This window comes from Amphibalanus amphitrite, unplaced genomic scaffold (genome assembly GCF_019059575.1).
Source record: "Amphibalanus amphitrite isolate SeventyFive unplaced genomic scaffold, NRLGWU_Aamphi_draft 000310F_arrow, whole genome shotgun sequence".
NCBI classification, from domain to species: Eukaryota; Metazoa; Arthropoda; class Thecostraca; order Balanomorpha; family Balanidae; genus Amphibalanus; species Amphibalanus amphitrite.
Genome location: NW_024881805.1, coordinates 177,281 through 198,850, shown reverse-complemented (window position 1 = coordinate 198,850; position 21,570 = coordinate 177,281). Strand labels below are relative to the sequence as shown.

Here is a 21,570-nt window from a genome sequence, read left to right as displayed (position 1 = left end):
CATATTGCATTCATGATTTAGCCAAGCGCTGGTGGCGAGATCGTGACCTTCCTGACCTTCGGCCAAACGCACATCGAGCGCCGCAGCGGCGTCGGAAATGTTCACCAGGTGCGGCACCAGAAATCACCCGACACACGCCTTTGAATAGTTCTTCGGAATTTAATTCGAGAAGTTGAAATTTACGATTTTTAATTCGCCGAGATTTGATCATAACTCAAACAGCTTCACCGCTTGGGGTAAACTTGCTGAATATTTTCTCTTCTCAACCGGCTGCGCAGCGCGAGGAGAGCTGAACTTGAGCTCTGTCTGTGTAAAAGCGGTCGGCTGTGCGTCTCTACCACGTTTCGACCCGACCCCGGTGCCAGTTCTGTCTGCCTACATCGTCTGAGTCTGTCGCCGCCGGTCCGCGTCGGACGACGTCGAGTCGCGTTCGTTCGTCTCAGAGGATCCGCCACGACGAACGGCGGATTATCGGCAACCGTGACTCGACTAGCAACCGGCCCAGTGGCCAACTCGATCAGACAAACTCGACTCGGCCGCCGGCGGCCAACGAGCCACACGCTTTTTTGGCGACCGCGTCTTCCAGGGCGGAGGCGGAGGCGGAGGCGGAGGAGAGGGTGGGTGTGAGAGTGGTGCTGACGATGAAAGGTAGCTTCGCTTGACTCTGAGTACTCCGTTACACTATGTAGCCCATGTTGACAGCATTGGTGACCGGGGAGTATCATTAGGTCTGGCCCATGACCACGGCGACAGGCTTATTCCTCGAGAATCCTCTCCAGAGACCGACCCGGTAGGGTAAATAGACAATCGGGACCGGCTCAGCGCAATAACCCGGTAGGCACACGGGAGTAAGGATATTGATATGCAGCGAAGGGTCGTATTACCTACGGACAATTGTGACTGATCGGCCCGGTGACAAAAACAGACTAATATGTTATGAACGAATTACCGAGGATTAGAGAGCATCAGCATAAACGATCGTTGATATCAACACGGGCACAGGGCACAACATGGCGCTAAAGGGCAACATTTTCCAGTCTATCCTGTGGCTTTGTTTCTTCAGCTGAGCCCGTGCTGGCGGTTATCGCGACTTACCAACCGCTTACCATTTTATGGCCGGCTTTGTGGACAAATGGTCGCCGGCGCTCCGATCTGATTGGAGGGATATCGCGACCTGATCGTGGCAATATGTCTAGCTGAGCGCGCCGACACAGCCACAGACGGGGCCGAATGTAGTCGAGGGGACGCCGCTTCCGTATCCGCCCCCGCCTTCCCCTCCGCTGGTTCTCATCGCCTTGTGGTTGCACCCCTCTCTGAATCTCCCGCCGTCCCCTCAGCTGGTTCCCATCGCCTTGCATTCTCACCTCTCTCCTGTATCTCCCACCGTCTCATCAGCTGGTTTCCGTGCCCTCCAGTCACACCTCTCTCAGCCCGCCCCGCCCGTGTTTGTGTTACCCTGTCGGACGGGCCTCGCGGGGCGAGCGGGCCACTGGGCAATAATTTAGCCGGCCTCTTCTGCGGCTGTTTCTGCGGGGCCGGCGGTGCAATTTGTCAGCGTTGCGCGTTTTTAATTAAGCCGCTCGCCATCCATCATTCACTGCCTGGCCGGGACGGCGGAAAAATAGTTGCTTGAAGACGTCCACAGTCTGGTGTAAGTCCATCGGAATTTCTCATGGGGCTTTCACGTTGACGGCCCTCAAATTCGAGCTGGCTCGGGCGACCCACGGGAGGTAGGCGGGGAATTCTTGCCACCGACAAACACGGTCAGCCTCTTCGCCGGCGGCCGCTGCTGCTAAAAAGACCGTCTCCCAGCTGAGTCGCCGGCCCAGAGGTGCGGGGCAAAAACAGACGGGACATTGGCTCGGCGAAGAGCCGGTAACGTCGAAGAGGTGCGACAGCGCGCGTCGCTAAAATCAATCCGGGGTGGTGACACCGAAATCGATGATACGAGTATAACGGTGCTGAGTGATGGAATGCAATAAATTGGCCTTATAAATAGCTCAAAACGGTTATTCAATATTATAATCCTTCAGCAAATTTGAAACAAATGTTACGTTAACATCTGTTTATACCTTGAAATAAATGGATGAGTCCTCCCCACTCATTCCAGAGACACCTACCTGTGGGTCGTCAAAGTCGTAGACGCCGTCAAAGGCGAACATCTTGGGCGCGGCCACGCCGAGTCGACGTCCTTCGGGCGCCGAGTTCGCGGCGGCCGCTGCCGCTGGGTCGAACAGGGTCACCTGCTTCTTCCGCGGGTCCACGCTGAAGTGGGACGACGGCTGCGACTTCCGCACCCGCAGCAGCACGCGCACCTGAGGAACGAAGGAAAGGGTCAGTCCAAGGCAGTCATGGTGCCATGATCAAACCAGTAGGCATGATGTGGAGAAACAAAATCGTCGCTTGCGCTCCCGCAAGTGTCAATCGTGCCTTTGTTGGAACATTTCCCAACTAATATCACTAAAAATGATTTAGACTTTTGTTGCACAGACAATCGTTACCGATGATGTTTTGCAATTTCCGTCGACTGTGATTTGTCAGGGTTACTTGTTTTATTCTCCGGTAAATTGTGATAAATGCCATTTCTCCGTCCAACGAAACGTTTTTAGCTGACTCTCACTGGGGTCCTAATCACACTTCTCGCTATTCTTGAGTGTTCCCCTTTTCTCCCCACTCTTTTACAAAGAATGGGAAACAACGCTTTCACAAATCCCTTGACGTAAACAATGCATTGACACTTTTAAAATTCGACGGGCCGGCCAGACCGACCCCGTAGAGACGCTATTAGTCGCCGATGCGACAATGAACGCATCGTGGGGCGTTTCCATTCCATCGATTAAATCGGTTCAACGAGCCGATTTAAATGCATTCTTGTGATAGAGATAGCTGGGACGGGCGGTGGGGGCGGGCGTTTTGTCAGACCCAGCTGGGGTCGGGCCGCTCCGGCGCGTAAACTCCCCGCGTCGCGTGCCACGCAACCTTATCTGGCGCCAGATTTGGGCCCGGGACACGCACACTGCATGGATAATCAGGGCGGCGGGGGCGGCGACTAACTGGGGTTATCGGCGGCGGCGGCGGCTGAGCTGCACCTCAGTCGCCAAGCTGTGGCAGCTTGTGGCGTGGTTGAGGTCAACAGGGCGCGTCATATCCACCGGACCGGACTGATGATGGGCCGGGATGTTGAGGTAGAATGTATAGGTTCTTGCCCCAAAAGTCATGTACTGACATCTTGAAAGAAACAGATAGACATAATGCATATCGAGATCCCAGGCTGTAGGTTTGACGAAAGCTATGTTAAAAAAGAGGAAATATGTGACTTAAACATGCAAACGCGTGCGAAATGATATTTGAGCGAAAGGTTCTTTTATATAAACCTCATCATCTATGTTTTATTCATCAAAATCCCGCATAAATTCAGCACAGGTCAATTGCACTAGATAGCCTCGCTGCACAAAATTCCCAGTTCCCATTGGTCCATTTGTGGCGACTGCAAGCGTCACTCGCGTGAATATATGACAGACGCCACCCTCAGAGTGACAGTTCCAGATGTCGCGGGCCAGCCGGGTCACGGCGACAGTCGGACGACAACTTCTGCCGAACTTGGCGCAGGCCAGGACACTGGAATCGCCGCCAACGCTGCAGAGCCGAGCCTGAATCGGATGCCGTTTGACTGCCGCTCCAGCTGTTCGGTTCCGCTGGATGTCAAGTGCATCTCTCATGGCTATAGAAGATATCGGGTAACATTTTATACCAAAGACACAGGACTGGTCAAAGAGAAACAGTGGTTGAATTTCATAGATGGGTATGGTATATGCGAGTTGAGGACATGTCAGACAAAATCCGGACAGGTCAGGAATTCTTACAAAAGCTCATCGGCCAGGCTCCTCCAGAAAGTTCTATTCAGATGAGTTCGTGCCTAAGGGTCTCTATACTCAGCTCAGCCCTTTCTACAATTCGCTCCTACACAGAACCGCACCTCGCCTGAATTCTTCTCAGGCCTCGGTCAGACGACGCCAATAGCCATGACTTAAGATTTGGTCGTGTCCGACGCGGCGTCTTGTCCCGATTTCAGAGGCGCGACTTCAGTATAACTGCTTCTCGCTGAGCGTCAAAAACAGCCTCGTTACAGACACGAGCAATACCGGGCCCGATCAGCGACAGCTGCCTCTCCAATTTAACACATCTCGATATTTTACGAGTGCCTTTTATTGTTTTCATTTTCGGCACCGCCGTTTCGGCGCCGATCCGCTAAATCATTCACAGTTAGACCGGCACTGCCGGCTCCCCGGGAGCCATTGCCGATAAATCCGAATGGCCTCTGTGATCCTCTCGCCAGAGAATGCTGGATGATTTCGGCACGTTTGACTTCTGACCTAACGACTGCCGTCATCCCCTCCTGCAGTTTCGTCACATCACCGACGCAGTTATGTTCCAAAGAAAGGATTCTTTGTCGTCGGACTTCTTGGTCGGAAGGATTCTCCGTTGCAAACGAAGCCCGGTATATGGAGAAGGTGACGGCCCAATAGGCGACCCGCTAGGTCGGCAGAGCTTCCAATTATTACCCGGGACGGGCACGCCAACCTCAATTAGTGGCAATCAATCCACCGGGATTACACTGTCTCCCAGTTAGATCGAGATGCAAAAATAGGGACTCGATTCAAACAGGAGCTAGAGAGGAAGAAACTTCTCACTCCGCCTCCGAAGTACAAGAGTCACAGCGGTTTGTTGTGAAAAGATACGACGCAGAAACCACCCACAACGCACAAATAGACGCAACCAGAAACAAAGGGAGTCGCGCCGCCGTGATTATCTCCCAGTGCAGCCATATGTGACAAAAACCCGTCTTCGCACGGCTCAGCCGAGCCGGCTAATGCTTTTCTTTCTCCTTCGCTCCCCGGGCGGCAGCCGCCGGAGCTACTTGGGGCTGCCAAAGCTCGCCGACAATTACCCCTCGGGCCCATCGGCGGTCGGGCAGCGGCGAAAAACGACTCAGCTGCGCCGTTTTTGTCTGCCACTCGGGCGCTTCGGCGTGTGCCGTAATCAAATTAGGTCGCGTATTACGGCAGCGTTCCATTGCAGGTCTGCCCGGGACCGCCAGCTGACTGGGCTGGCACCTTCCCATTTACCCGATCGGGTTCTCGGTGAAAGGAGGTGAGAGGAAAAGTGTGACACACAAGTGGCTTTCTCGATACGTAGGTATATGTTACAATGAAGCAATGCACGAAACAGAGGATGCATACCACTTTATGCCCGTAAGATCTGAAGCACAAGATGCTACAACAAGTAAAAGGCTTGCAGACCGTTATAGATTGGATGCTACTATGCAACTCCCATCTGAGCAAAATCGGTCACAACATTCTTGTATTTATGAGTTCTAAGAATAAAAATCATACGAAAATAAATTTCATGACGGTTTAAAAGCGCTAGTTAGTAGTTTGATTCGTATTATAATGTTCAGCGGGTAATTGTCGTTTTAACGATAGCAGAATATTCAAAATATTCCGAACAAGCTTTGGTTCCAAGAAGTGGTCTGCAATAAAGCTACCATTCGCAGAATGTAAGCCAGATACCAAGCGGATAAAGTTACATTTCATTTAATGAGCAGAATATGCAGAGTATAGTTTTAATCATATAGCATTGCTTTCTAATGTTGCCCTTGCATCAATCACTACACCAAGCGATCTGCCCTCTATCCACATCGTTGTGGAACCCTTTCCAGCCAGACTCCTATTCCTACTCCTACTCCTACTCCTACTCCTACTCCCACTTTGACTCTCTGCCGCTCCCCACTGCAGACGGTCCGGCAGCCACGAACCCTTCCCAGACAGACTCCTACTCCGACTCTGACTGGCTCTGACTCTGACTCTCGGCCGCTCCCCCACTGCAGACCAAGAACAGCCAAGAACCCTTCCCAGACAGATTCCTACTCCGACTCTGACTGGCTCTGACTCTGACTCTCGGCCGCTCCCCCACTGCAGACCGTCGGGCAGCCAATCCGTCAGGGCCGGCTTCATAAGGCAGCACGTCCGCCAGCTGCTGCCGCCAATCGGTCGTAGCCCGAGACCTGGATATGTAGTTTTATCATCGGCAATCATACACATCTGCCGCCGCGCACGTAATTCATTTCGAAACTTGTCGATGCCGACGACGGCAGTCCCCAGGCTACGTCGGCAACGACCCAGGGACGGAGCTGCGGAAAAATCCGACACGCCGCTCGGTTTGGGGGGCTGCGACAGCGGCTGGTTTGGAGGAGGAGGAGGGAGAGAGCGGAAGGAGGACCAGGAAGAGAAGAGGAGCCCGCGAGGTCGAGGCACGCCCGATACTCCCTGAGATCGATGCTGGGACCATGATTACATTATGGGATTAGGGGATGAAGGTGGAGCTGGTACTCCGGTGTATACGTCGGCATTACCCAGCCGTATGTGCCCGTGCGCCGTCCGCCGCCGCCGCGCCGGTCAGCGCCGCACAGACCGTGTGTTATTGTTACCGGTCGGTAATGCAGTTACCGGCTATATCAGTGCCACTGAGGCGTCGCCAGACGGTGATATAGCCGCCTGAGAGGATTCTGGTCACATACCATATGGTGTGAAAACACGTTCAGCGGACGGCAAGGTGTCGATGCGGGTGATACAGAGATGTCGTGAATGATTCGAGGTGTGAGACGTCGTGTCTGAGTGCTTGCAACATCTGAGAGGCATTATGACACGGGGAGAGTCGGAACACCGTGCAAAGATAGTGCACAGTTGGAGTGGACATGCGTAATGCGCATTAGTGCGGAATGTTGCACTCCGGAGCTCTGACATGCATTATGTATGCCGCATGGTGCGTGCAGCAGGTGACGCCCTATGATCAGCATGTGCGTTTATGCGCCTGGATTAGTGCACCATGCACGCTGCTACTCTTTTTTTTATAACAAGCCGATATTTATTTGGGCGATAACTACATCAATACAACACAAGCAGTACACAAACAACACGCTACCGACGTGACGGCCTCGACCGCAGGGTCTCCGTCGAGCCGCCGGCCAGTCGGGACGCCAGCGGACGCTTCCTCCGTCTCTGTATATCGGGCCGGGGCGCCCATCCTAGACCATTCCTGGCCATCCCAGACGTCCCGTTGGTGTCCCTGCAGGCCGAAGGCGGGTGGCACCAGTATCACCAGCACTGCCAGCACCAGGAATAGGCCGCCACAACAGAACCGCAGGTGGTGCGCCGCCTCCTCCCTGGAGCAGGGCCACGCGCGCACCAGGTCCCACACCGCTCGGCTAAAGCAGCCCCGCCGGCGGCCGAGCCAGCAGAGCTCGATTCCGACGGCGGCAGCCCCGCGAGGGCGGCGACAGCGGATGCACGCTGCTACTCATATTACGACATGTGAGTGCACATGTGTGCACGGGTCGTGACCTGCAGTGACCTGAAGGCTCGGGGTGATCCGGTCCGAGCTGACCCTGTGACAAGCGCGTGCGACCGACGCCGCCTGGATCTGATTAGGTGCGGGTCCCAGCTGGGTTTGGGCTTCAATCCTCTCCTGATTACAGCAGCCGGCCGCGGCGGCAGTAAGCGCGGCGGTCGGGCGGGACGGAGCGGCCGGTCGGACAGACCTGCCGGGGCGCCGGCCCGCGTCCAATTCCCCGGAGACGAAGGCTCATTAGTCGCCGCTCCGGAGACCGTCCTCCCCTGCTGCTCTTGAGAGGGCCGCCGCTGTCCACGTGCCACCGAGACACCACTGACAGAGCCGGGCTCGACCTCTTCAGACGGAGACAAGCTCGAGACGCAGATAGAGAGCAGGAATCCAGAAATAGTTGTGAGGAGAACTTCGTCGTCTGGATACCAGGTTCAAGCACCGCATTCTCTAGTTTGGCAAGACTTGAATGACAAAACCCTCCTCAAGAAGAGCGTAGTTATTTCTGAAGAGATCCATCCACTCAACGCTTCCCTGAAACAACCATTAGAGTTTCCGTTCGAAAAATAACCCGTGTCTCGCCCCTCCCGGTCGCACTCGAGACAAACTCGGCAGAGAAATCGTGCAGAACGCGACTACAAGCGTCGTCATCGCTGCGACCATACATCTTGGTGCAGTTGCGCTCCAATTTATCTTCGCTCGGCGGCACCCGTCGCGCTGCAGGCCCTCTTATGAATCGCTCTGCGCCGACTTTTTGCGACAGCGTGGCGACAAAAAGGTCCACGCGGAGACCGGCCGAGCTGCCGTCGCACAAGGCCGATAAAAAGCCAGCTAATGAGGCTATCGGAATGCGCGCCGGTGTCGGCTAATCATAGCCGGGTGGGAGCCGCGCCGGTGGCGGCGGCCTCTAGTGGGTCAGCTGTCGGCCCGGCGGCGGCCCTCCAGAGGACCTTCTATCGCCGACAGAACCCGTACGGAGGCTCTCAGAGACAGAGTGGCGCTGGGTGATAAGGCCGCTGACTGACTGCCGCCGACCTCCCGGGACCTCTGAGCTGGCAGCCCATCACCAAACGCCATGTCAAGAGAACAGCGACGCCATGCATTAGGGTAATCAGCATGTCACATAAAACGGGCATGCATAACGCCAAGCTTATTCAAGTTTTATTATAGTAATTTGATGGCTATACTACGTTATGACTCTCATCGTACCATGCAGCAATCACATGTCAGAAGAAACGACATTTCCATAATGTGTCAAGTCGTGCCAGAAGCGGCTGACATTTGCCAAATCGAGCGCACGCTGCGCGTAATACTGGGAAACAGAGCCAAGGACCACTCTAGCGTAAAAATGCTGTCGGAAACCAGCACTTCACAATTGTCACCACCAAACCGGATGAGATATTCGACCGACACTAGACTGACGGGCAGTTGACCGGATACTCAGCCCACTGATCCGCGCCCTCCACATTGGCATGGCCAAATGGCTGAACCAGACTCAGTATGCGTCCAATGCGCTACATGCACTCTAATACAGCTCAGCAGCAAGACTCGTTCATGCCACAAAACTATCGAACACGCCGTTGAGGTAAAACGAAATTGTGATAAAGTGAAGAGAGAGAGAGAGAGAGAGAGAGAGAGAGAGAGAGAGAGAGAGAGAGAGAGAGAGAGAGAGAGAGAGAGAGAGAGAGAGAGAGAGAGAGAGAGAGAGAGAGAGAGAGAGAGAGAGAGAGAGAGAGAGAGAGAGAGAGAGAGAGAGAGAGAGAGAGAGAGAGAGAGAGAGAGAGAGAGAGAGAGAGAGAGAGAGAGAGAGAGAGAGAGAGAGAGACGATGACGACGACGACGACGACGACGACGACGGAACATCGTCAGCCGACTTTGAGAAGGAGAGTAGTTTAAATCGGTGTTTTGACTTCTCTTGGATCAATGAGCTTCATTTCGCACACTCTCAGAGAGAAGAGAGCCTGATCAGGCCCATTTAGCTGAATTTGAATAATTCATCAAGCTCGCTTATAAAATATGAAACAGCAGTGAAATTTCAGCACTGCAGTGCGTGCCGAGCCAGACTATCCTATGGATTTTTGTCGATTGAGCCAGTGGCGGATGACGAAGCAGTCTCTCTGAGAATGTTTACTTCTGAAAGGCAGATGTAAACATAATTTTCCCCATCATCGAACGGGCACAATGGTTCCAGATTGAAGCCTATTGAACAGCCTGCAGCGTGCTAATAGTGTGGAATGAGAGGAAAAATTAGATATTTATCATGGTGGGAGGATTTTATCTCGAAACCATCAAGAGGACGAATATTGGCATGGTACGGCAGAAATCAAACAAACGATTATCTTTCCGGGAAGACGTTGGCTGATTCAACTGGTGTATTTCCAAGAAGGTCTACTTTGACGTTTCAATGTTAGTTTGTGTGTAGTCAGAAGTGACATAACAAGACCTACAAGCTGTCTGCTGAATAACAATGTAATATGGTTGAGCAAACCTCACATCTATTCAATACTCATCACCAGTTTCGCCCTGGTGTTATGCGGTGCAGCCTATATCCAGGCGTTTGACGCCACTGCCATCTAGTGGCAACAATGGAAAACGTCCGGGTATGTATTGTATGCACCCACTGAACTATTTCAGTCAAACCGTGAGTAAATATTGATCTTCTGCCTTTGTCAATCAATACGAATCAAATACAAAGAAAGAAGCTTTTCTCGAGTCGCTGCAGGGAGAAAACAAGCACGGATCATTGTAGAAAACAAATGACGCCAAAACAACGGGCAATGACCATGGCTGATCGTCGTCCTACAGACCGACAGACAATCTCGGCAGAAACGATTCAGCAATAACCTCTTGTAGTGGACCATTGCCTAGATATTGAAAAACATCCCAGCAGGAGGGAAGAATGAATGTACTGCACGGATCTGATACACATCAGACGTGGAACATTTGAGACAGATAAGACGGTGGAACACTCCAATTGTGTCCCGAGATATGTTGGGTCGAACTCATGGTTGGAGGGGGATCACAAGGGAGGGGAATCACGATCTGAGTGCCCGCGATGAGTGCCAGCCAGGGGGATCGAGCGATGGGGGAGGCGCGCGAGGGTGGCCACCAGATCGCCGATGTCAGCAGGTCGCCCTAAGTGGCCGCGCCGCTGCTCGTCTCTCCGAATAAAGACGCCGGAAGCGGCGCTCGCGGGACCCGTCACCGATCTAATAACGCTTTCCGCGCCATTACTGCCGGAGCGGGGGCGGCGGTGACGGGGGCGGCGGCAGGGGCGACGCTATTGTCTCAGTGACGCGCCATGCCGGTAGCTCCAGTCCAGCCGGTCGCCCGGCGACAACACTTTGAGAGGAAATCCGTGTTACCGATACCGGGCGGCTCGGACGGTGTAACGGCCTCAGTGGCGGCGGCAGCGGTGGCGAAGGCAGTGGAATCGGCTAAAATAGACGGTTCAATCCAGAACGGGGTAATGGTCCTATTTGGCGAATATAGCCGTAACATAATAACTCGCGTTTCCTGAGCAAAAGCTTAGACTATTTTATGCAACCCCCTTTGTCATTGGCATTACGCTAACAAACAAAAAACTGTTTTGACCCAGACACCGTAAAAACTAGTGGTTTTATAGTGCTATACTTAAAACGGGAATCGATAGCACAACTGTTTGCATTTATCGACGAAGTTCTCATGTAACAAAATCCTGCAGCCCCACAACACCGATCAAAAACAAACTCCTGGTGACCGGCTACCATCAAAAGCCTGTCAGCTTCCATCAACCAAACCGAATGCATGCATTTCGAGTTTCAGAAAGCTTTTATCGGCCCTTCTAGTGGCGTCACACATGCTCACCCCGATAACCTTCCGTTAGAAGATAACCAAGCCGACATTTGACCTCCCAGACAGAATAATACCAGAGCCCACACATCCCTCTTGCATCGATTGACCGGTCGACCGACCGGCCAGTCGGAGCCTGTCGCGAGGGGTATGGTCCCAGGACAGGGCCGGGCACAAGGCCACGCGGACCACAACAACAGCACAGGCCACGGCCGGCGGCGCTGTTCCGGGTCCGGTCAGCCGCGGCCCATTACCGATATTGTATCGGGACCATGTTGGCATCATTGGCGGTACGCCGGGCGGGGCGGGGAAGGGTCGGAGGTGGGTGGGGGGAGGTGGGCTGCGCCCTGGTTCTGCTCCAGGCTACCCCACGGCGCGGCGTCCTCAGGGCTAGCGTGACCTGTCACAGAGTCTGCCTCCGTTCGGACGGGGCTGAGGAGCCTGCTCCCTCCGCCGCCGCCCGAGGAACACGCACGCCCCAGTCAGCTGCGTCGGTGAAGGACGCCCGTGTTTGGATCGGCCGCGGTCCGCTGACCGACTCAAACCAAGTGGGCTCCTGTCACGCGATGAAACCCAACCTCCGCTACAGACACCGCAACACCCGTAATCCCCAGCCTACTCGCCACACATGGAAATCATCCCAATCCAACAGGGAATCAGCCGGTCTATAAACGTAATGACCTCGCATCGGTAAACAACACGCCACGAACGGCGAGCGTGCTCCGCCAGCAGACCGCATTTCCGGGTGGAATACCCATCCCTATCACGTCACGCGCACCGCGGCTTATTGGGCGCACGTAACGCGCCACTATTGACTCAGGCGCGCCACGTCACCAGCATTAGTATCATGAGCGCTATGAGCGCAGTGCTGAGCCAACCAATACAGGTATCTGGCGCTGATAGGGACCCTGCAAACACCCGGCAAAGCACACAGGGGGAGGGGGTGAGGGCGTGTCACCTGGTGTCACCAGGTGTGCTGTCAGAGTGTCCTCAGGCAAATCAGACAGGTGTGGCACAGTCACCGAGTCGAGATAAATACGCTAACGCATAGGAGCATGACATTCATGGGAGAAGAGAGAGAGAGAGAGAGAGAGAGAGAGAGAGAGAGAGAGAGAGAGAGAGAGAGAGAGAGAGAGAGAGAGAGAGAGAGAGAGAGAGAGAGAGAGAGAGAGAGAGAGAGAGAGAGAGAGAGAGAGAGAGAGAGAGAGAGAGAGACCCGAGTGTGGCAGAAACTGTCAAGTGCGTGTTATCTGACCACAGTGCTATTATGGCGCTCGAGCGCAGCTGCAGCGGTGACCAGCACGAGGGCGATATTGACCATTCATCGGCGGCTATGACTCGTAAAACGGACCATCACCGAACAACTGATAACCGCCGCCGAAATTAGACGACATTGGCGGCCGGATTTTGGCGTTCATTTCTGTTTGATGACGTCGTTATTGCAGTTGTGATGAAAGAAAGCAGCGATTACTGACCGGGAGGCCTTTTGTGACCTAGCAGCTCGATGTCACAAACTTCATCGGAGTTTATTGAGCAATTCGGCCCAGTGGACCAGTACGCAAAACCTCACTTTTCTCTTTATTCTGTTTACAACTTTGGTCCTACTGTTTGGAGTAAACAGTGCAGATGCTGAGTGCACAAATACCGACAAACACAGCTCTTCGCTTTGCAGCTGAGCCACCAGCGACTCGCCAGTACAAAGTACCAGAAAAAAGAGAGAAGAATTCGAAGAACTTCAATAGGAATTTAAGCAGAAAGTGAAACAAAACTAATAATAGTTTTGAATCGTAGCAGAGAGGCGTGGTGTTTACCCATGTATACGCTCGTACTTCATGTCAAAGCCACCCGCCTGGCCCACCACTCAATCAATTCCAACCAGTCATCTTATTGTTCAACTAAGCACAGCTGGTATGACAATAATCTTTCCTTTGGCAGATATTTTTGTTGGTGACAATAATAAACTGAATGTGCTTTGAATGAAGTACACTATCCGGGTCATCAGACATCTTTCTTGGGATGTGAAGACGTGAGTGTGTTTTTACCTTCAGAGAAAACGTTCTAACAAGTGCACTGCTATAAATGCTTGAAACTGTCGGCTGAGCTAAAGCATTTTGTCCATGACGCTTTGGCCCACCTTGCCACGTAAACCTCCCCTCCCCTCTCCTTACCTTGCCGAGTCCGGTGCTCTCCTGCGGCGTACCCAGGCGGCGCTGGAGGGCGGCCGGCAGCGGCGGCGGCTCCCGTCGCAGCACGGCGCTGAAGCCCGTCGTCGGTTCCTCCTCTGTGTCTCGGTGACGCCGCTTCTTGTGCGGGGAGGAGAGCCGCATCTGCGCCGCCCTGGAACCGAGAGAGAAAACGGTTAGGCGGCTGACTTCCAGGCTGGGCTTGAGGGAAGGTAGAATAAAAAAAAACTGATGTGGAGGGAATACATTCTTGGACATGTTGGATAATGGATAAATGAAATATATTCGATGAGATTGAAGGGACAGATGAAGTTTTCCAGTAAATCAAGGTAATCAAAACCAATGAGGTAAGAGCAGACGCTTTTAGCTCTTTCTCATCCTTCAGTGTGACCTATATGTGACTTCCAGTGCCTCACAGACGCACACCTGCGTGACGAGTTGGCCGCCTCGGCGTGTGCCCACATCTGGGCCGCTTCTCTGTCTGTGCTGCTACTCGTCCAACGCACTACATATGTAGAGACAGCCACCTCTGCGAGAACCCCCTCCCCTCGCTGAGACGGACAGAGACCCCTCTGGCGACAGGTCAGTGAGTAACCTCCGCCGTGAGGTCGCTCCAACTAACGAATGGCCCGCTTTATGGCCCGTGTAACGGACCGGTCCATAAGAGCGACAGACACAGAGCAGCAGTGATTCAGAGTTGATGCCAAGTTGCGCCATCGTGACTGGTTGTCGTGGGTTGAATCGAGTTCTCCGGATGGTCTCCGCCTGTGGTGATAGTCTCGGATGTGGGTGGGGCGGGAGGAGTGGACTAGCGCGTGGACGGGGGCGGAGTGTTTGGCGTGTTCGGTAATGGAGCACCCTCCCTGCTACCGGTAACCCAGCGTCCTGCGAGAGATGGCACGCCAGATCTGCTGCCAAAACGACATACAACCGCCACGGGCTCAGCACTCTGGGGCATTGGTTATAAACTTGCCTTGGCGACTCTCGGAGAAAAAAAAACATTCTAAGGAATGACAGTCCACAAGTTATATGCTCTACTAAATACATATGCAACTGCACCGAAATGAGGTTCCAATCGAAATACACTTCGATCCCTACATCCTTTTCATTAACTGACATTGTGAAAACTCATCAGTAATCTGCTTTCTTCTTGCTCATCAATGCATCGCACTTTGCAGGGAAACCGTCGAATGACCCATTATGAAAGGTCAACGGCCCATTAATCCGCCAAGAGCTATTATGCGGGCGGAATATATTCGTCATTATGCATACAAACAAAAACAGCGCGCTGCTCTGCAATCGGAAACGGGGCCATCCGCTCCCAAATGTCCGTCATTGGAGTGCATATTTAATGCCGACGGCCGACCAAGTGACAAACAATAGTCTGAGAACGATCCGGAGCAGCTCACTGCCGCTCGGACGGTCTCATTAATCGCCGCGGGGCACCAACGCTGGCCCGCGCTGTCAAGAATTTCAATTATTGTGAAATAAACAACGCGCCGAATGGTTGCTGGACACGGCAACCGAAGGTGGCCAGCACGCCACGCCTGGGATCGGGGCCATCAAATTATCTGATAGTGCGTCGTATAGCTGCAACCACAAACACAAACAGTCTACACCTTGCGGTGACGGCGACTAAAAGCTGGGCTATAGGACGCAGGTGTGCCATAAAACGTATTATTTTTTATTGTGAAGTAGCATTAATTAGTAGAAAATAACACTTGGCGCACAATAATGTTGTTTCATTTGACGAGTAAACAATACTCGGCGTTTCTGATGGCTTTTAAAGTTTTATTGGCAAAAGTCCAATCCCTCCAATTTTTAATTTTTACGAAGTTACAAAGAGGGCGGCGTCCCCTGCCTTCCCCAGGCGGCGACAAAACCACCAAGACGGCAATAAATCAGCAGATCAGGTGCACATTTTGGCCGCAAATTTCTAGGGATAACCAGGCCGATAAATTTGGGTAATACATCTAGTTCAGGCTGATTTGCATAACAGAGAAGGCCGCGCCGACGGCAAGAACAGTGCAGAGCCGACGAAAACGCCCTCATCTTCCGCTCCGCCGCCGTCGCCGGCGTCGTGCCGGTGCCGTCGGTCTCCCGAGGGTGTCTCCGTCGAGCGAGGCGCGCGTCGAGGGCAGCTGCGGGAGCCTATGTATCATACCCAAAATAACCCCGTCACGGTGTGGCGCCCGTCACATCCGTTACTGATAGCCCGCGGCCGTGTGACGGGGTAGCGGCGGAGGGAGGGGTGGTGGGAGGGAATTGGGAAGGAGGTGGAAATTGGGAGGGGCACTGCTCAGGTGAGAATATCAGATGAGCCGGGGCAAACAGCGCAGGATGAAATAATCAACCCTAAAGTCATGAATGAAGGAAACATGTCTGTTTTCAGCAATAATGCCAAGCAATTAAGACCAAGAGTAAACTGGCAACTTAGCGGCCCCCCGGCTAAGAGGCGTTGGGCGAGGGCAGACAGATGCCGGAGAGAGCGAGGGAGAGGGAGGGAGGGTGGGAGGGAGAGAGATAAGCGGAGCGGGCGGGCTGGGGCGGGAGGCACGAGGGGAGCGCGGGATATAGGACAGTCAGAGACGAGCCAGCGAAGGGGACGGACCATCGGTCATGGTCTCAACATTTTTTTTGGCTTCTCTCGTTGTGTGACACTCGGAGTGACAGAGAGGCTATGAATAGTGACGGCGAAAGAGGGAGTGGTGGCATGGTACTCAGAAGGGCGGTGCCTTGCGATTCAGCGCAGCGCAGGAGCTAGGAGGCAGAGAACCAACCGCCTGTGACGACTCATGACGCGAGGTTTGTCAGTAGATGCCACTGACTACAGGTAAGCGAAGGGCCGAGTTCGCTGTTGTGTAACTGGCCGGGTGCCGCGACAGCTTGATGGGCGCAGTAACCTGCGCTCTCGAGAGCAGGGATGCTTTTGTGGGCAGACCGCGAAGGCGCCACTTTCCAGCTCTTGGGAGCTTATGGTCATGGCTGTCAGCTGTCGATGTATAATCAGCGTGTAGACAGAATTCGCGCGACTTGCGTTATTGCGGAGTCACGCGCTGTCTAATCTGGATGGTGTTGTCCGACATCTCGTGCTACAAATCGAATAGGCTGGCAATATCGGCTTGGGAGAGACGGTCGTGGACGTTTTTTTTTTTTTCGTTGCTTCGTCAAGAGCTTTTGGACGCTTGAAGTGCGCCACCGCGGCAGCTGTGGTCGTGGGAGCGCTCCGTGAGGACCCAGACTGTGGGTTAGCGCTTGCCTTCTGTTCTGTTCTTGTCTCCTGTTGTCACAGTTCGGTGACTGGTTGCCAGCGCGACTGCCGACTGCGGCGGGGGAGCGGGACGGGGTCAGACGTCCCTGTGCATATGGAGTGTGGCAGCGGCTGAGGGGCCTGCTGGTTGGTCTTTGAAGCCTTTGGGGGCTGGTGGGTGCGGTGCGGTACCCTTGGGGGCGAACGCGGTCAGTGACTTGGTGACCTCGGGTGACATTTTCAGGGCTGATATCAGGTTGGCCCGTGACCACCTGCACCCTGGTATCGCTGCGCGCTGCAACGGTGCAGCGGCGCTTAACCCCGCGCTCCGGCTGAGCGAGCGGAGCCGGGTGGGTGACGTCATCGAAGCACGCCGCACGCAGCCAGATCTAGGCGCCGGGCCAGGGCCCTGTTTACGGCCGCTGCCAGCGTGCGCTATCACACGTGCTAATTGGGTTTCCATGACATCCGTACATCCGTATCTCCAACCCTGCCAAAATGTCGTCACATGTGTGACTTCAGCTCGCAAAATGCGATAGCAGCGTGGTAGCAGCATCGAGTGAAATGCCGCTCAAAAACGGGAATGGCCCTCCCTTTGTCCGCGCGGTCCACGGGCCCGCCGGCGCCGCGGCGCGGCGGACCGGGCAGCGGAGACCCAATAAAGTAAACAGCCCGGCCTTATCGGTCACGGTGTCGTATGGCGGCGCCCGGCCGCATGGCTCACAGCTGGGGCATGGGTGACTGTCCGCTGGAGTCATGGGACGGGCAGTGGGACAGGGCCAAGGAGAAAGGAACATGGTGTTTGAGGGAGAGTCGAGGGGGCAGTGACCCTTCCGGAACGGGGTGATCGTGGTGGTCCCAGATGATGTCTTATTGAGTTTTTACAGACCTAAAGCGCGCGCAGCGGCGCGCCGTCGGTTCGCAGGCACACCACGGATACCTATCGGCTGTCGCTGTTCCGGACCACGCGGGCTCTGACGTGCCCGCGTCTTTGCGTGGCTTGACCGCCTTTGCCGGGCGAGGAGCAGCCGCGTGAGCGGTCGAGGGTCAGTTTGACCGAGTGGTGCGGGTCGCTGGTTGTTGGCGAATGCAATGCGACGCCGCGGACCGATTAGTGGTGTCATCTGGGATTGGACCTTCGGAATTCCGTTTTGTCTAATGTTCATTTCGGGAGATGGTTGAACGAAGGTTACACTGGCTTGGACAGCTTGAACAATCACTTGCTCGGGGGACGAGAAACGCTATTTCTTCTATCCCTGCTTCCTGGTTGATAAGAACGAGCTTAGACAAGCTTCGGCAGGGTGCGCTGAAGGAGCAGAGCGCCGGTGGCGACCGGGCAAGCGCCGCGGGATGACCGGGGGGGGGGGGGGGGGAGGGTGGCAGACCGCTACGGGCGCCACTATCGCGGGTCTGACGGACGGCCGTGGGAGCTCTTGGGAGTTTCCTGCCCTTGAAGGCGACAGTAGCTGTCCTAGCTCTCGAGCTTATTGCCCTTGGGGGCGAGCTTGCTGCCCCTTGGGGGCGAAGGTAGCTGTTGCAGCCCTTGGGAGTTAATTGTCTTTGGGGCGACGATGGCTGTACAAGCTCTTGAGGAGCTTATTGCCCTTGGGGGCGACTGAGGCTGCACGGGCTCTTGGGAGCTTATTGCCCGTGGGGGCGACGATGGCTGTACAAGCTCTTGGGGAGCTTATTGCCCTTGGGGGCGACTGTGGCTGCACGGGCTCTTGGGAGCTTTGCCCTTGGGGGCGACGATGGTTGTACGAGCTCTTGGGAGCTTATTGCCCTTGGGGGCGACGACGGCCGTACAAGCTCCTGGGAGCTTATTGTCCGTGGGGGCGACTGAGGCTGTACGAGCTCTCGGGAGCTTTGCTCGTGGGGGCGACTGAGGCTGCACGGGCTCTTGGGAGCTTTGCCCTGGGGGCGACGATGGTTGTACGAGCTCTTGGGAGCTTCTTCCTCTTGGGGGCGAGCTTGCTGCCCTTGGGAGCGACGGTAGCCGTACGAGCTCTTGGGAGCTTATTGCCCTTGGGGGCGACGATGGCTGTACAAGCTCTTGGGAGCTTATTGCCCTTGGGGGCGACTTGGGAGCTTATTGCCCTTGGGGGCGACTTGGGAGCTTATTGCTCTTGGGGCGAGCTTGCTGCCCTTGGGGGCGACGGTAGCCGTCCGAGCTCTTGGGAGCTTATTGCCCTTGGGGGCGACGATGGCGTACAAGCTCCTGGGAGCTTATTGCCTTTGGGGGCGACTGAGGCTGTACAAGCTCTTGGGAGCTTTGCCCTTGAGGCGACGATGGTTGTACAAGCTCTTGGGAGCTTATTGCCCTTGGGGGGACGGTAACCGTACAAGCCTTTGGGTGCTTAATGCCCTTGGGGGCGACGAGCTTGCTGCCCTGGGGGGCGACGGTAGCCGTACGAGCTCTTGGGAGCTTATTGCCCTCGGGGGCGACGATGGCTGTACAAGCTCTTGGGAGCTGTTGCCCTTGGGGGCGACTGAGGCTACACAAGCTCTTGGGAGCTTTGCCCTTGGGGGCGACGATGGTTGTACAAGCTCTTGGGAGCTTATTGCCCTTGGGGGCGACGGTAACCGTACAAGCCTTCGGGTGCTTATTGCCCTTGGGGGCGACGATGGCTGTACGAGCTCTTGGGAGCTTATTTTTCCTTGGAGGCGGGCTTTCTGCCCTTGAGGCGACAGTAGCTGTACGAGCTCTTGGGAGCTTATTGCCCTTGGGGTGACGATGGCTGCACGAGCGCTTGGGAGCTCATCGCCCCTGGGGGCGAGCTTGCTGCCCCTGGGGTGACGGTAGCTCTTGGAAGGTTCTTGCCCTTGGGGGCGACGTTGGCTGTACGGGCTGTTAGGAGCTTTTTGCTCTTAGGGGCGAGCTTGCTGCCCTCGAAGGCGACAGTAGCCGTATGAGCTCTTAGGAGCTCACTGCCCTTGGGGGCGACGATGGATGACTGTATGAGCTCTTGGAAGCTTATTGCCCTTGGGGGCGAGCTTGATGCCTGCCCTCGAAGGCTTCAGCACACGTCCGAGCTCTTGAAGCTTGCCTTTGAGGGCGACGACGGCCGTTCGAGCTCTTGGGAGCTTATTGCCCTGGGAGCGAGCTTGCTGCGCTTGGGGGCGACGGTCGCTGTACGAGCTCATGTGAGCTTTGCCCTTGGGGTGACGATGGCCGCGCAAGCTTTTGGGAACTTTGGCCTTGGGGCGACGATGGCTGTACGAGCTCTTGGGAGCTTATTGCCCTTGGGGGAGAGCTTTCTGCCCTTGGGGGCGACGGTGGCTGTACGTGTTCTTGGTAGCTTAGCGCTTGCTGCCCTTGGGGGTGACGGTAGCCCTATTGCCCTTGGGGGCGACTGAGGCGGTACGAGCTCTTGGGAGCTTATTGCACCTAGTGGCGACGACGGCTGTATGAGCTCTTGGGAGCTTATTGCCCTTGGGGCGACGGTAGCTGTACGAGCTTTTGGGAGCTTATTGCCCTTGGGGCGACCGAAGCTGTACGAGCTCTTGGGAGCTTTGCCTGTGGGACCGACGGCAGCCCTACGAGCTTGGAAGCTTATTGCCCTTAGGCGCAGCTACTGGGTGCGGCACTGTCGGGAGCCCCCTGGCGCTCGCCGGACGCCGCCGCGCTTGACCCTCAAGGAGCGACACCCAAGGCCGTACTTGGTAGCCGGGAGCGGCCCGGTTCTCTTCCCAGATCTGTGTGCTTTTCGCCTTGGGCGGGAGTAAGAGGTCCGGTTATCTTACCCGATGTTTGCTGTTCGCCCTGTTCTCTCTGCCCGCCGCGTGTCCGCGCCCGCTGCGCCGCAACCGCCCGGCGCGGGGAGGGGCACGCGATATGGGCCAAAGGTCCACCGCGCGGCCAACGCGCGGGTCCCGGTCTAATTACTGGATTGGAGGATGCGCCGCGGGGCGGCGTCCACCCAGCTGCGCGCCCCCCATCCCTGGTGGGGGAGGGGGAGGGCGCGGTGACAGGGCGGGCGCTTGGCCGGCTCGAGTGGCGCGGCGGCACACACAGGGGCGCTCGCCACCCCCCTCCCTCGTCACTCGCAGGGGGGGGGGGGGTAGGCGCGAACGGCTCGGCCATCTGCGGGCAGTGTGCGACGGTTCGCACGTGTCGCGGCGGTGCGGGGACCGGCACTGGATCGACGAGGAGGGCGTAACGCGCTGCCTTTTTCGGCGGGCTGCGTGCCAGCAATTCTTTCGTTTCACAACCGGGCCGCGGGCCGCGGCGGGTGTGAGCTCCGGATGTGTGGACGCGCCAGAGCGACCCGTCCGACTATCTGTATCTGCCGGCGACCTATACGGTCATCTGACCGGTGCGGGCGTTGGGGCTGTGCAAGCTCTGGAGAGCTTATTGCCCTTGGGGGCAGACCGCGTGGGTGCTACTGTCGGGAGCCTGGGGGAGAATGACGGGGGCTTTCGAGCTCTTGGAAGATCATAGTTGACGGTGCGAGGGCAGGCTGCATGTGCGCTACTGTCCAGAGCTCTTGGGAGCATGACGGGTGGCCGGTTCCTGCCCTTGGGGGCAGACCGCTCCGGATGGTTCCGGTCCCGATCTCTAGGGAACACTACGAGTGGCTGTGGAAGCTCTTAGGAGCTTACAATTAGCTACGTGGCCTATTGCGTGGTCGCTCCGTTTGGCGGGGTTTGGCGGGTCGTTCCAGGAGCAGGAACTGCCACCAGTGGGCGATCGGCCTTTACTCAGCCAACAGAGTGTCTAGATCACGGAGGCGTCAGGCATGAGCCCAATGGCAACTTAGCGGCCCCCCGGCTAAGAGGCGTTGGGCGAGGGCAGACAGATGCCGGAGAGAGCGAGGGAGAGGGAGGGAGGGTGGGAGGGAGAGAGATAAGCGGAGCGGGCGGGCTGGGGCGGGAGGCACGAGGGGAGCGCGGGATATAGGACAGTCA

At 55.7% G+C, this 21,570-nt stretch overlaps 1 protein-coding gene across 5 annotated transcripts in view; it reads right to left on the bottom strand.

Moving 5' to 3' along the window:
- The window catches only part of LOC122388132, a 215,896-nt gene that overhangs the window by 19,429 nt on the left and 174,897 nt on the right, over positions 1–21,570 (bottom strand). For all 5 annotated transcript variants that reach the window (XM_043378929.1, XM_043378932.1, XM_043378928.1 and 2 more), the window contains 2 exons: positions 13,398–13,566; positions 2,121–2,315 (listed from right to left, as the gene is read on the bottom strand). In XM_043378929.1, coding sequence (XP_043234864.1) covers positions 2,121–2,315; positions 13,398–13,566 — 364 coding nt within the window. The remainder of the gene's footprint in view (positions 1–2,120; positions 2,316–13,397; positions 13,567–21,570) is intronic.